General features: G+C 47.9%; 1 protein-coding gene across 1 annotated transcript in view; it reads right to left on the reverse strand.

The window, feature by feature from the left end:
• CCND2 (cyclin D2) overlaps positions 1 to 10,102 on the reverse strand; it is a gene marked incomplete at its 3' end in the record, with an annotated part of 35,449 nt that extends 25,347 nt beyond the window's left edge. The window contains exons 1-3 of the mRNA XM_084288756.1: positions 9,887 to 10,102; positions 8,175 to 8,390; positions 5,348 to 5,507 (exon numbers count right to left, since the gene is read on the reverse strand). Coding sequence (XP_084144882.1) covers positions 5,348 to 5,507; positions 8,175 to 8,390; positions 9,887 to 10,081 — 571 coding nt within the window. The 5' untranslated portion in view covers positions 10,082 to 10,102. The remainder of the gene's footprint in view (positions 1 to 5,347; positions 5,508 to 8,174; positions 8,391 to 9,886) is intronic.
• Positions 10,103 to 15,673: the final 5,571 nt, after the last annotated feature.

The following is a 15,673-nucleotide window of genomic DNA, read 5'->3' on the forward strand; positions in this document are numbered from 1 at the left end:
TATACAGGCACTCAATGCAGCATACTGATTAGCTGCAGATTAAATCATAAGCTCTATTTCTGAATAACTATTTGTACTGATTATTATTGCCATTTGATCTGCAATTTCAATAAGGTAGCTTAACCAAGATCAGGATTATATTAACACTTGAACCATCAAAAGGTCAAATGTGCAGCTGGTAGGAAGGACAATTTATCTTCCAGCTCAGGAAATATACTAGCTTGTATCAGCAAAGGCTCTCTTCCTCAATTTCATTCCACATCATCTTTCCAGATTTGTTGGGTCCTACAACTTAAGGAGAGAGCCTGCTCATATGAAATAGTCCCCAGGCCCTGCCTACTTGCTAATGGAGCTGTGATGGCTCTTGTGGCCTCATTCTGCTGGAGGTTTGTTATACTGATATGAGCTGCCTCTCCCAGGAACAAGCAAAAGCCTTCTTTTGTCTAGCAATAAAATCACATGGGTTATTTTTTCTTCTGACACGTGTAATGCAAGAAGCATTTGTGCAACCACCATCACTTTACAATGCGTATTTTCCTTCTATGAGATTAATGCATCTAACAAAGCCTCTCTGGACTTTTTTTCCCCTCTGTGAAGAACAGGTCCTGGCTAAGATGCATAGCACACCTTTGCCTTCTGCACAGACATAGCCAAGTAAGTCTTACATTGGCTAAAAGCATAAGGACACATAGCACATTGCCCAGCAGGACTCCTGAGGACCAAACATGCCTCTTGGTGTTACACAGCATTCTGTGTAGTTACCCTCCAGGTCGGCATGGCTATAGGCCTCACTGTGCAGTCTTTGCTCATACAACACTCCCATTGACTTCCACAGAACTTCTGTCTGAGTAAGGATCCCGGATTTGGCCCAGAAGTTAAAAAAAAAAAAAAAAAAAAAAAAAAAGCTTTCTCAGCTTTCAAATGTAGATGATTAATGTCCCAGAAACAGTGGGCAGAGGTTTGGCACACAGTACAAAACTGACTTAAAGCTGAAATTTTCCTCCTGTTTCTTAGGCTCATTCTAGACACAGATTTTGAAAGCCACCAGTCATGAGATGCTCCATTGTATTTGTTATGGTAACATCTCACCTGCCAGAGGACTCAGCTGAAGCACAAAAGAGAATGTGCAAACAACTGAGTCTAGGGATCTACACAGTTGCTTTCTGTCTCTGCAAGTCCACAAAGCTTTCTGCTTCCAAGTTTTGCATGCCACTTAAATAAAACACCAAGAACCTCCTGTGATTAGTCTCTCCATTACTGCTTCTGCCCAGAGAAGCACAGCTCCTCTTGCTGAGTCCTGGTCTGCACATCCTCTCCACCCTCAAAACCCATTCTTTTGTAGATCCTGAGACAAAAATATACATATATACCCTGTGCCAAAACAGTGTCACATACAGCCTCCAACGAGAGAGCATAACTTAAGGAAGCAGTCAAGCATCTGCAACTCTGAACAACCTGGAAGAAGAAATGGAGGGCAAGCTGAAGTCAAGGAAATAATGAATAGTCCTCCTTCCATCTGCAGTGTGGCATGCTCTGCATGCAGCTCTGCAGCCAGGGCATTTTCCTGCTCCTCCAGGAGTGACTCCATGGCATGGAGAGCAACACAAACAAGCAAATGGATGACCCCCTAGAAAAATTTCCAAACTGTGGAGTGCTGTGGGAAGAGACAGAGGTAAGCCCATTGCAGGACAAACGAAGAGTGAAAAGCAACAAACAGACGGGAGGTAGGATAAGAACAGCAAATGACAGTGACTTAAGAGAGCAAAAGAAGAATGGTCTCTTTGGGGCAAGCAGATAAACAGGATCCTCTCAAGCTGAAAAAGAGGTAAACATCTGTTTTACCAAGCCATATTGTAAGGGCAGGGAGTCTTGCTGCACTAACTTTTTAGTGCCTTTGAAATTCACAGGGCTCCTGAAGTAGAGTTTAGCTCACATAGGGTAGCCACCAGCAGGGTAAGAAAACAAATGACACTGTGAAAGACACAGTATGTCAGCACATATCAGTCTATACGGTGTTATTGTGCAGTTAGCGAGGCAGCTTGAAGAGAGCTGTCCTATGCACAGGCAATTCCCAGTCAACAGATTGTGCTCTGCTCACTTGCCAGTACCCTGTGTGCACAGCCACAGCTCTGCAAGTACAGGCAGAGCTGGGCTGAGGGTAGCTCCACTTTCAGATCCTTCTGGTGGAGAACGAGGCTTCAGAAAGTGTTACAAGTGCAGGGCAGGGAAAAGAGAAAACTTCTTGTTCAAGGAATAAGCTTCTGTCTTGCTTAGAAGTAATAAGTTCAGATGGGACCAAAAGCAAGGAGGGATATGTTCCAGTTTCAGTCATGCTCATGTGAATCATTACTCACTACAATGACGGGGGAGAGGCTGTGGATTTATATTCATGCAGCTTGTTTCAGAAACCAGGCTTGAAATAAAGACAGAGCACCAAAATGATAAAACATAACTGAGAATACAAAAGTATTCTCAGTTATACAAAATACAAAAGGAGTGTCTTCTCCTTTTGTGTACTATTCAAACAGAAATCAGACTAGAAATCAATATTAAAATGATCCTAAACATCCAACGCAACCCAGCAACCCATCAGTGCCCCTTCCCAGTTTGCTGACATGAAGTCTCACAGGACTGAGACCACAGCTGGCTATGCAAAGGCAAGGAACACTTGGGAATTTCTGGTATAAAGCTTTTGCTGAAACCAAAATGGAGCAGTAGGTGAAGAACTCAAGCTAGAGGAGAAAAGATCAAAATATGTCAGACTTTACATGACACAGTAAAGAAGAACTACTTGAGAGCAGAGTAAAGCAGCATTGAGATAAATCAGGAAGCAAAAGAAGAGACATTGCGTGCTAATGTCTCTTAGACATTAAACAAGACTAAAACTATTAGCCAGCCAGCAAGGTCAAGTCTGGTAACACTAAAGAGCCAAAACTGGGCTAAACACATGCATGGAGGGAGCAAAGAAGAGGCATCCACATGTCAAAGAAGGTCATCTAGCTGAAAGAAGGCAAATGGGGAAATGAAACAACAGGCTTAACCCAAGCTGGCTAAGAGCAGAAGCTTTGAGGGAGAAAGGGAAAGAAGAAATGCACCGGCTGATGAAGAGAACTCTGCAACAAATAAGACACGAAAAGGAAATGACAACTGGATCTGGAAGGAAGTTTGATGAGAAGGGGATTTTTTCACAGAGGAGGTTAAGAATTGCTTTGAGAAGAGTGGTAGTGAAAGGGAAATAAAGCATTAATAACACGTTATTTCCATAATGCAAATAACAGTGTTGCAGCTTGCTAGTAAACTGAGAATAAGGTAGACAACTGGGAAAAGGGGCTTGGTTAAGGTATCTGCTTTTGAAGCTGTGATGGGTTGTGGGTCCACCTCAGAAGTAAATGTCGCCACAGCAATTTGTGGAAAATGGGGCGTAAAGAAAAGAAAAACTGCAGCCAGTGCCATTGTGCCCTTTCTTCTGGGAAGCTCCATACTTACATCTTTAACGTGCAAAAAAAGGAAACTTTGACTCGTTGCTTCGTTAAACTCTAGAGGACTTCAGTTCATGCATTTGATACCACAAGAAGCAGATCACACAGGGGAAACAGAGGACAAGCGCATAGCTGGACCAAGGGTCAGAAAGAGAATGCTGTTCTGGAGCTCAGTAAATGGACTAGTAAAACATGGAACCAACCATCAAGGAACTCACGGACAAAGAATGGAAAGAAGCCAAGGCCTTTGGAAAACTCCTTCATGGCCCACACTCCTACAATAGTATGGTTACTTGGAAAACTTCATGGGCAAAGGATTACAGACTAGGATTTGAAAAGGTAAATCATAATGGAATCTACGTTACTCAAGACAATGTCCTCTTAAAACAAAATAAAACACTGTTTTAGGAAATTAAAACAATGGAAGAGGGAAAACTGGGCTGGTATAGAAGACAACATACAAGTATGTTGAAAGAGTGATGGCTGATATTATGATGATCCTAATAATTTTAACCACTGAAAAGACCACCTTTTGCAGAAGGAAAGAGCAGTGTTAATGAACCCTAAGTAGGGGGAAAATGCAAAGCCAATATACACGTGATGTACCAAAATAAGTTACTAATTAGACCAGAAATATCTGATGGATTACCAAGAGTGATCCTGCAGGCACTGAGCAATATTTCTGTTGATCTCTGTGGCCTTTTGCCTTAAAAGGATCACACAGAAGTGGAAAAAGAAGGAAAAGCTTCAGCATCTTGGTAACCAAAAAGTTAATTACCCTCTGAAAATCCATATAAGCATTCTCTAAAAGATCTACTGAGGTAGTAAAAACTGGCCTACATTGTAAGAACAGTCTCAAACATTGAGAAGCAGAAATAGCAGTAAACAGTCATACACTTGTATTACCCGAAAGCTGCATTTGATTTTCCATTTGCCTCTGCAAACACACAGGGGGAAACAGTTCTCACAATGCACAAATCCCATCACAAAGAGTTAGGTATATCAAACAATAGAGAGTCAAAATGTTAAGCCATATACTACTTCGAAATACCCCTGTAAAACATGGCATGCTGCTCATCTGCTTTAGGTCTAACTCCTATAAAGTGGTCTAACAGTTAATCCTTGGAATGAAAATTAAAGTACACTTAGCCTTTAAAAGTCACCAGAAAATAACAATAGCATTTTACATATAAATATATAGCAAAAGCTTCTATTCCTTCAGAGCCATTTTTCTTATCTAAGCCTTCAGAAACTGTATTCAGTCAAAAATATGACAAAAGGGAAGCATAATGGTTCCCTACAAAAGGGAGCAGTTTCACTGCTTGCTTGGAGTCAAGAGAAAGAATCCAAATGTTTTTTTTTTTAATAATTACTTTTTAAAATTGTTATTCCCTATGCTCCAGTAATGTAGTAGGATCACATACATATTAAAATAAAATCTCTATCTCACTGGTTAACCAGTGTCCTGTTAACAACATTTTACAGAACACAACATTCATTTTGGGCCAACGTGCTTTTACAGCTTCTAGTATTTTGGCTATCCCATATTTGACCGTACAAATGACCTGTGGCTCTTTAAAAACATTACTGAATGAGGCAAAGTAGAAAATCACTGTGTTCAGCCTTATTGGCCTTACAGCAAAAGCACCACATGTATTAGTAGGAACAGGACTGCAAGTGCCTTACAAGATACTGTTGATACACAGTATGAGGACCTGATGCACAACACCTTTTGCAAAAGTCCCACTGGCTTGAACAGCTCTTCCCACACCATACTAAGGACGGAGGGGATGAAAAGCTTTCGTGCCACCAGTGACTAATCTTCCCATCACATCTCAAGCAGACATATCCAGGGCACCTTGGCGTACCTGTGGCACAAAGGGCAATGAAGGTTTGTGCATGCTTCCGGATCAAAAGCAACTTGTCTTTAGGTAGAGGCAGCTTCCGTAGAATGTGTTCAATGAAGTCATGCGGGGTGACTGCTGCGAGGTTCCACTTCAACTTCCCCAGCACCACGAGCTCCCATTCCTGCAAGAGTTTGTGGGGGGAAGAAGAGAAGAAAAGCCATAATCAAGTCTGAAGAAAACACTTCACTTATTTATCTGATTGTAATTATATCACTGCTAAATTGGTTCTGATCAAACAATTTTTTTTCAGTATGCCCCTACTGCTTTGAAGTTGTTGGCTTTTTTTCTTTTTATTCTTTTTTTTTTTTTTTTTAAACCACTGGAAATGTCAAGCACTGCTGAAAATAATGAGACCTGGCAGCTCCTGCCAAGATTTTACTTTTTTTGTATCCAGTGTTGAATGCCCACCCAGAAAGTTTAGCCTACAATTAGATATTGCCAAGGTCATTGTGGTCCTTTCCTAGTAACTTCTTTTAAATGACTGTAGTCCTTACTTTATAGCCATTTAAAGCCCTCGAGATAACCACGCACAAAAATAACCTAGATATACATTCTTTTTCAAAACAGGGGAAGTTAATTTGATGGCACTCTCTCCAAAACTGCATTCAAAAGCTCCTGCAGATAAATCTGATGGTGCTTAAACTACTCTGAGACAGGCTTTGCAGAAAGGAAATGCACATAACACAGCCAAGAAGTAGCCTGTGTAAATTATATGCCAATAAATCATGTAGGATCCAGTCCCACATTCTTTGCACGCCCAAAACTCCCAGTGAAATCAAAGGAAAACTCGGGCGCCTATGTAACTACTGGCCATTCCCTGCAATGTGACGACACACAGGAACGGTACCTCATCAACAGATCTGACTGTGGGGCTAGGTTTGCATACTTAAACATTTAAAATGAGTTTTGAATACCTTACAGTGCCCCGCAGAGCAGACAAAACTCAGGCCTTGGACTCATTTCTGTCTCATGCATCAACCATTAGCTATTAACTAAATTCCATGCACTGATTCTTGAGTCCTGATGATGCGTTAGCCTGATGGAGCCCAGCGTGGCGGGAAGCCCCAGCTAAGTTTGTAGAGCTGGCAAGTCGAAAAAAACGTCCTTTAATTTTGCAGCCCAGGAAACGTCAACCAGTGTTGCTGAGAAACCATAAACATGGACCCCACAACGCCATTTCTGCAGTTGTTTCTCTGAATAGATATCTGCTCTAACAGCAAGTTACTTTCCTACAGACATTCCTACTGGATTATGACAGAACCCTCCATAGCTTGGAAATCTCACATTCACGTACCTACCCCCTACAGGGCCCAAAAAACAGATGCTTCTTTTCTTCCCTCCCTCCCCCCCCAAAAAAAAAGTAAAAATAAGGTGTTTTAACAAAATGGCAATTACATTAACTAAGGTCTGATCTTCCCAACACAATAGATTCTGATCCAGAACAGCACATAATGGTGCGATCTGGAAGACTGGGTAGAGGGAACGCAAGGTTAAATGGACGTGACAAGAAGAGGGAGGTACATTGTGCTCCCTCTTCTTGCACAGGGTCCACAGCGCTTCCTGCAACAGCCAGTGTCACCAGTGGGACACCTAATGCCTGTGACAGCCATGGCAGGGTTTGCAGCGCAGAGCTCTTTATTCTGCAGAAGCATGAGCTCCTGGCCCCTCCCCAGGGGGAATTCCCACTGGCTTCACCCAGTGATTCATAGGAGAAATTCTCGTGGGATTCAGCTAACTATGCACATCCACCAGCGTCTGTGCAAATGAAGCTACCGGGCCGAGCGTGCATCCCTCTGACAGGCTGAACAGAGTCGTTACACTTGGAAAAGACCTCCGAGATCATCTGCTCCAAACTCCCGCTCTATGCCACTCTGCACATATTAAGCATTCCCCTGAATAACCGTGATTCTTACTGTTTCTGCTTTCCCAGTGTCTGGTTTGAATCCCCCAACGCCAAGACCCTTTCCCTCGTGGGTCAAACTCCACCCCCCCATCACCTGCCTTGCCGAGAACCCCCTGCACGAACCAACCCACCGTTCATCAGCCACACAGCACCCGGCACCCCAACCTTGCCCACCGGCACCCCGCCACTTGCAGCCAAGCAAGCCCCGCAGCTAGGCGCAGCGCCCAGCCACTGCACCACCGGGCGAAGACGGCCACGGGGCCCCAAATCCGGCTGCCCCCCCCCTTGCTCTCCCTCCCCGCTCCCTCCCTGGGGCCGCCTGGCAGCGGTTCAAGGGGTGAAGTCATGCCCGGCTCCGCGTGTCTGCCGCCAGGTGGAGCCGCAGCGCCGCGCCGAGCCGAGCTGAGCCGCGCCGGGCCGCCCGCAGCAGCGCCCCCGCCGCGGGGCAAGCACACGCGTGGGGCCGGGGCTCCCCCGGGGAAATGCGGGAGCAGCAGGAGCAGCAGCCGGGCAGCCCCAGGGAACTGCACGGGGGGTGCCAAGGGTGGGGGCAGAAGCTGCAAGGAGGGGAGCCCGGGACCCCCCACCACCGCTGCCACCGCCAGCGGCCCCCAGCCCCGGGGGTGCAGTGCGCCCGCAGGATCTGGGCGGCCCCGCTCCATCACATGGGTGGCTCTAAGCACTTTTGACAATTCAGGAGAGCGTGTGAAGGAAAAAAAAAAAAAAAAAAAGTGGAAAGCATGATTTTAAAAAGGGGGGAGCGTGGGGGGAGGGTGGCAAAAGTGGTGGCTGGCTGTGGAAGAGAGGGAGAGGCAAGGGGACAGCTGTCAGCGCAAGAGCTGATGCAGAGGATGGGTGTGCTGAAGGTGGAAGGGGGCTGCTTACCAGCAGCTCTTGGGGTTTGATGGAATTGTCCGTATATATGCACAGCTTCTCTGCTGTGAGGGGGATTGTCTCTTTCAGCTTGGAGGCCAGGAACATGCACACTGCCCCCAGCAGTTGCAGATGGCACTTTCGAGTGGGCACCACAGCTAAGAATCTGTCCAAGTAATTCATTGCCAGAGGGAAAACTTCTTCTTCACACTTCTGCTCTTCACAGACCTGCAAGCAAGGAGCGTGGGGAGGGGAGGATGGCAGGGTGGGGGGCAGAGAAAGAGACAAGAAATAAAAAAATGAATAAACGAGTGACCCCACAAAACACACCACTGCCTGTGCGCTGCAGCTCCTGCTATTTTTGTTTCCCGGGGAGCTAAATTTTGGGGGAGGGGGAGATCTCTGGAGAGGCTGGGAAGGCTGTCAATCGGCTTTCACATTCCTTTAGTTCATTCAGTAAGAAATGAATTCAAGACACTGTGTGGGAGAGCCGAAAAGCCCCATCCAGCAGCAATGAGCAGCCTCCGACTTTTTTTTTTTGCGACCCAATTCTTTTTTTTTTTTTGATTTCGTCATATTTTCAAAAAATCGATAAAAATATCAAAACACCTCTGGAGGTCCCGGTTTTGGTGCCAGTGGCATCCCGGGGCGGTCCCCTATCGTTTCCGACAATTGCAAAAATTCCCCCGGGGGGCATCCCCCAGCTCTGCGCCCCTGATCTGGTGCGGGGGGGAAGGACGGGAGACACAGCGAGGGCGAGGTGGGGTGGGGAGAGCCTGAGCAGCCTGAATCCTTAGAGCAGGAGCGAGCGAGAAAATTATTTCAAAAATTTACTAAAAATCAGCGCTGCGGAGAAACCGCACAAATCGCACATGAAAATCAAGCGGAGGGTCTGCTCTTTCCAACCCGGGGGGGTTTGTCTGGGAAAAGTCCCCCCCAAAAGAGATCCGAAGTGGGCAAATGATGATGGTAGGGGCTAGGGCAAGGCAGTCAAGCCTGCGGGGCTGCGGGCCCGCTGCCGCCCCACGCTAAGGATTGGGGTGCAGGAGGTGTCCGCCGCCTGCTTGGGCTTCCCTGCAGCCCCTGGCTGCATTTGGGGGGGCGGGGGTGCAGCGGCGGGGGGCCCCCCCGGAGCCCCTTCTTGGAAAGAAGGGTGAAGACGGGCTCAGCGCCTCCGAGCAGCTGCACGCAGCTCAACATGGCGAAAAAAGGCACGTCCTAACCGCTGCATACGTGGGCATGAAATCCTCGCTGGGCAAAACGTGGGGGGCACCGGTCACCCCCCGCCCCTCACCCTGCCCCAGGCGCAGCTCCCTTTCCCAGAAAAGCCTCAATCTCAGGCGCTCCAGCCGCGCTCCAGCCGCCCTGCAGCCGGAGGCGGCTTTTCTTTTCTTTTTACTTGCAAATGACTTGCCCAGCTCCCCCCCACTTCCTCCCCTCGCTGCACCCCGCTTTGCAGAAGCGGCAGCCCCCCGGCAGGGCGACTGCCAGGGCGGGCTGCGAGATGCTCCCCGCGCCCCTTCCCCCACCGCACCAAGGAAAGAAGAAAAAAAAAAAAGAAAAAGAAACCCCCCCACACACACACAAAAAAACCAACCCCAAACCCACGGTGACCGGGGGGCGAGAGGCTGCAGGAGGAGAGGGGCAGCGAGGCAGGGGCGCTGCACCCCAGCCCCCCGCGGGCAGGGGGCTCAGAGAGGCCGGGGTGGCCAGCAAATACGAACCTCCAGCATCCAAGTGGCCACCATCCTCCTCATGAAGGGCTGGATGTCCTTCTGGACGCACTTGAAGTAGGAGCACTGGGGCAGATACCTCTCCTCGATGGTTAGTAAGTTGTGCAAAACGCGGTCGTCGTAGAGCAAGTTTGGGTCAGGCAGAGCTCTCCTCATGGGATCCACCTCGCAGCACAGCAGCTCCATGTTTCCAAAGAGATCTCCCTCTTTCTCTGATGGAAAAGTTTTTTTTTTTTTTTTTTTTTTTTTTTGGGGGGGGGGGGGAAGGGGGTGGGGAAAGGAGAGGGGTAAAGGAGGAGGGGTAGGTGGGTGGGAGGAAGACGGCAGGGCTTTCCAGCTCGATCCTGCCTCCCTTGAAACTCGTCTCTCCCTCTCTTGATTTCTAGCCTAAAGTTGAAGCAAAGTGACGCAACTCGCCAGGGCAGGCAGTTCTCTCTCTTGTTATTATGGAGAACAGCAGCTGGTCAGACGTAACATCAAACGCGCTTTTTTTTTTTTTTTCCTCTCTATAAGCTAACAAGGAACCAGGAGGCCCTCGTATAGGGACACACACACACAAATGACAGCTTCTCTTTTCTCCCTTACAGCGACAGAACGAAATCCGCTCCGCACTTTTCCTCCCGCGGGGAGCCTGCCTTTCGTCTATTTCCCACCCTTTTCTGGCCGCAAGGGGCTTACGGCACCCACCGGGGCTGCGAAGGCTAAGGACGAAATGCCCCTGCTTGGTGGCGCGCCACATGCACGTCCCGTGTCCCCCCCCCTCGAGCCTTTGACCCGCTCCCCCCCCCCCCTCCTCCGGTACCCCCCTTTAATCTGAGCGGGGGGGGAGCGTGCAGAGCTCCCTGATAGCTCCTGCCTAAGAGCAAACCCGAAGAAAAAAAAAAAAAAAAAAGCAAAAATATATATTAAATTAAAAAAAAATAAAAAAAAATAAAGTAAGATATGCCGAGGGTGCTGGAGGGGTGAGCGCTCGGCAACGCTTTCAGGGTGCAATCTAGCAACAATCCCTCCGCCACTTCCTCCGGTCTGCACGCCTTGCGAGCAGGCGAAGTGCTTCAGCAGCGCACGGCGGCCGCAACTTTCTAGGAAACGGCGCGGGGGGGTCCGGGGGCCGGCTGGGGGCAGCGGGAGCCCCGCACCGAGGGCTCCCCCCCCGGCAAGGCGCTGCCCGGGCCCCGCCGTCGGCGCCCGCGGCTGCAGCCCCGCTGCCCCCGGTGGGAGCCCCCTGCCCCAGCCCGGGGCTGCTCGCTCTGCTCCCTCGCCTACCTCCGGGCAAAGCAGCCGGCTGGAAAAACGCGTCAACTTTGTGAGGTCTCTGCTGCAGCCCCCGCCGGGCTGGGGGCTCCCGAGGGGGAAGGAGCTGCTCGGGGGCGGCCCCGACGTGCATGCGGGTAGCACGCTGCCGGGGGCCGCCGGCCGCCCCCCCGGAGGTGGACTGAAGGGGAGGGGAGGGGGTGTGGGGGGGAAATACCGCCTTAAAACTGTGAGTACGGAGTTTGGGGCGCCGCTTCCCCTCCCTCTATTTGCATAGCCAATAGCTCTGGGGCTCTCGCCGCTGCGCGCTGATTGTTACCGGGCAGATTATATTTTAAGGACGCCTGCCGCCCGGCATCCAGAGCGGCCCCGGGGGGACGGGGGCGAAGAGCAGCCCCCTCACCTGGCCTCCTCGGGCGAGGGGGGGCAGCGCTGCCCCCTCCCAGCCCGGCCGTCGCCCCTCTGCAGCGCAACGGGAGGGATGGGACCGGCTCTGCCTCTCCCCCCACCACCCGCCGGGTGCATCTCCCCGCCCGTCGGGGCAAACGTGGCTTTTTAGCTACCAAAAAGCTGCCGGGACTCTCTGCTCCGCGACCCTTGGGCGGGTGACACCGCCTGGAGCTGGCTCTCCGAAGCGCTGGTACCGGCGTTGCCCTACAAGAAGGGTCGCACGCCCCTCGTCCCGTCCCATCCCGTCCTTGAAGCGCTGCGTGTGGCCCCTCGCCCCCTCCGCCCCTTCGAGGCGAGGGCTCGTTGGGGCCGGGCCAGGCTCAGTGGGGATGGGGGCGCGTTTTGGGAAGGCGGAGGGGGGCTGTCTGGGGGGTACCCCCCGCCGTACGTCGGTCAGGGACCCTCAGCAGAGCGGCGTGCCCCGCAATGAAAGGCTCTTTAACTTCCACCATTCATTTCCCCTTCCTGGCTACTCCTGCGAACAGGGAGCGTGTTGTGGCAGCGCACGTTTTTCCTTCTCCAAACTTAAATTCATAAGCGCTCCCGTCCGGCTTTGTAGCCCGACAATGCGGCGATTGTGATTTATGGGGTTTCGGGGCGGGGGGGGGGGGGGGCGACACAGGAGTCCTAATTGCCCAGCCGCGACTTTGGGAAGTTGGGTGATGTCTGGGGCACGGCGCCGGCGGGGACGCGAGGCCCCCGCACCCCGCGATGGGATCCGCCCGCCCGAGGGCTGCCGCATCCCCGCCGCTTTGCTTGGGGGTTCCCTTAAAAAGAATACCCCCCCCGCCCCCCAATCAATCCATGGAAGTACGCCAGTTTACACGCGGAGGTGCCGCTGATCTGCAGCGACGTGATAAAAAAAAAAAAAAAAAAAAAAAAAAAAAAAGGTAAAGAAACCCACACCTTTCCCCGGTGCGACGGCTTTCATGGTGGGTCACGCTTCCCAAAAGGAAAACGCACTCGGTCCCCCCCGCACTGCCCCTTCGCGTTGTCCCCGTGCCCACGGGCACTGCCGCATGCGACTGGAGGCAGCAGATGTTTTAACAGCCTCCGTGGAGAGATTACCGAGTGCCATATGTTAAATATCACTCTCCCTCCGGAAAAAAAAAAATAATACTTTTCGCCCTCGCTCCCCTCCTTGTGACGCGCTGTTTCTGCCATTTAAAAGCGTAAATTATTAAATCCAGCGCCGCCGGTATTTTTTTTTCTTTTTTTTTTCTTTTTTTTTTCTTTTTTTTTTTTTTTTCTTCCTTTTCCCGCACCGTGCGAATCTGGAGTGACGCGGGTTCCTCAGATGATGGGGTCGGTGCCACGGCTCAACATGCAGCTATCATGATATCGCTGATGTGTAATGGCATTTTATTAGCGTCAGTCCCAGAGTGATGCAAAACGCGGTGACTCTTCTTCTCCTCCTCCTTCTTCTTCTTCTTCATCTTTTCTCTCTCTCTTTTTTTTTTTTTTTTTTTTTTTTTTTGATAGATCCTCATTTCTTCATCACTGTTACTTAGCTCATTTCTTTTTCTTTGGAAAATCCCAAAGAACCATCTTGAAGATGCTTCCAGGGGCAGTGTCGGATCAAGCTCTGCATCTGAAGCACAGACCAATTGCAATAGTGTGTGCGCGCCGGGTGAGCGCAGGTTTTTTTGTTTGTTTAAATGAAATAAGTATTCCCTTGCAGTGCTTGAAACCTGAAGACTGGAGTGTGAAACACGAGAATCTGAAAGTGAAACCGACTGGAAGCCAAAAAAGAAACAGATGAATGTATTTCCACTGTCCAAGCTGAGGAAAGCCCCAAAAGCAAATAAACATCATAAATAATAAAATATGTATTAGATGCAAAGGCAAATCAGTCCAGCTGCAGTCACTGGAAACAGCCAGTCTTGGTGATTTCTCTTCCCCAACCCTCCTCTTTTTTCTTTCCTTTTTTTTTTTTTTTTTTTTTTTTTGTCATATCTGATTTTTATCTTTTCATAGGTAAAATTTATACTGTGGAGCACAATAGGAACAAAGTGATAAAAATCATTATTTTCTTTCTTCTGGTTTCTGATTGAAAGTTAGAAAGGGATTTGGATACCAAAGGAACTGCTGCACATTTTCCATGTATTTTCAAGCAGATTTCTAATTATATAGGGCAAATTTTCAACTCTAAATATCTGTGTAGTCAAAGCTTTATCATTAACTGCCCCTCTGAAACAACACAATCACTGAGCAGGTGAAATATATCCTGTAATAAAACTACACTTGCCTTTAGAGGGTCATTTTATGCAGGCACAACAGTTACAGCATTAACTAATGAGTTCTGGGTGATTGTTTAATGTATTTTTGATTATTCAGTCCTTTTGCTGTTATGCAAAGTTTTTTCATTATCCTTTCTCATTCCTTAGTTTTAACTTCTTGAGAGACATAGCTATAAACTGTGTTTGTGCAGTGTACAGACTGAGGAGTGCTCAACTCCACTTATAAATCTCTTCATTAGGTGAGTTTGGAAGGGACTCAAAAAAAAAAAAAAAAAAGAGAGCTACAAGAATGATCGTGTACCTGGAAATCATGTTTTAGGCTTGAAGACTTTGAAAGTTCACCACAGGTAGCCCAAAGACACTCCCAGGTCTGACATTAACATAATTGGAGAAATTGAGAGAAAAGCAGAGCAAATTAAGAAAGTAGAGGTGACGGATACATTCAGGCTAAAAACAAAATGAATTTTGTAGGTTTAATTAATCCATCTATATTTCATTTAGGGCTGCGTCTTTCAGGTTAGGTGAGGTTAAAGCCTGAAAAGTATATACTACAACAAATTGCAGCCAGAATGGAAGGAGGAGTTACTATGTGATGCTGTTCTCTGACCAGTGTCATGCACACGCACAAATCTGATATGCAATCCCCATGATGTGTCCTGGCCTTAAACTTCTTGGATCTGTGAATCTATGTAGAATCTATAACCTCTAGTAGCACAGGTACATGCAGAATTAGGGCAAAATCTTGCAGTTGTTCCTGAAGCAAGGGAACTGAAACTGATGAGAAGTTTTTGCTGCAGCTGGAGGTCTAGGATTATGATTTTTCTCGCTATACAGGACACGGGGAAATTTTTGCATTACTTAACTCTCCTGGTGCCATGTACTTTCCAGTGAGTGCTGAAGACTTGATCCTTTCCTTGGTGAACTCAGTGATAAGGCTGCCATTCGTTTACAGGGAGAAGGAACACATAACAGGTGCCTCCCACACGCCAGGAAATCAATTGAAACAGAGAGCTCTTGACATTTTTAACGGATTGGGCCCCTGGTATGCAGAACCTTACATAAAATCTTTTTTTTTTTTTTTTTTTTTTTTTTTTTTTTTTTGTTAAGTGGAAAAGTTGGCTTTTGAAGGAGAAATGTGAAAGACCAAGAACTGTTCTGATGAGTTACAGGTATGGACCATTGATATTTCTTTTGTCATTACCAGTAGTACGAAGGGGACTCATGGCAACAGAATCTTTTTTTTTTTTTTTTTCTTTGCTCTGCTTTTGAATTATTTTGCAGTATTCTACTTGAAATTTACTTTGCTGTTATTAACTTCTCGCATTCCATTGTGTGATTTCTCTGCCCTCTGGGTTGTTCTCAGTTCAAAGATGATTTCAACATTAAATGCTCAATCTTATTTTCTTCCCAGACTATAATGAGAGATTAATAAAAGACTCAGTCCCCAAACCTTCAGCTGATCTTTGACATTGAAGCATCTTGCTGTCACACACCTTCCTTCAAAAGTAATGATCTGACTTCTCTCTGTGGTCTCAAAGTCTTGATCCAATATATATGGTTTTACTCTTATCAAGACAAACATGGGGTTTAAATTCCCTTTTGTTCTCTTTCTGTCTACACTGAAGCAAAGATTTTATATTTAATGTTAAGTGTATAGTATGTCCAGGTTATCACAAACTGGGAACAAGAGAGGAAGGAAAACCTTCAGAGAAAACTGTGGCTTTTATGGGGAGTTGGGAAGGATACTTCATGCCTTGGTTGTCCTCATGTTGCCGTGAGCTGGTAAATAATCATGAAAGTTATTTCCACAAGCAGCTATATTTAAAAGGCAAAT

The sequence above is a fragment of the Netta rufina genome (assembly GCF_964035555.1).
Source record: "Netta rufina genome assembly, chromosome: 1".
NCBI classification, from domain to species: domain Eukaryota; kingdom Metazoa; phylum Chordata; class Aves; order Anseriformes; family Anatidae; genus Netta; species Netta rufina.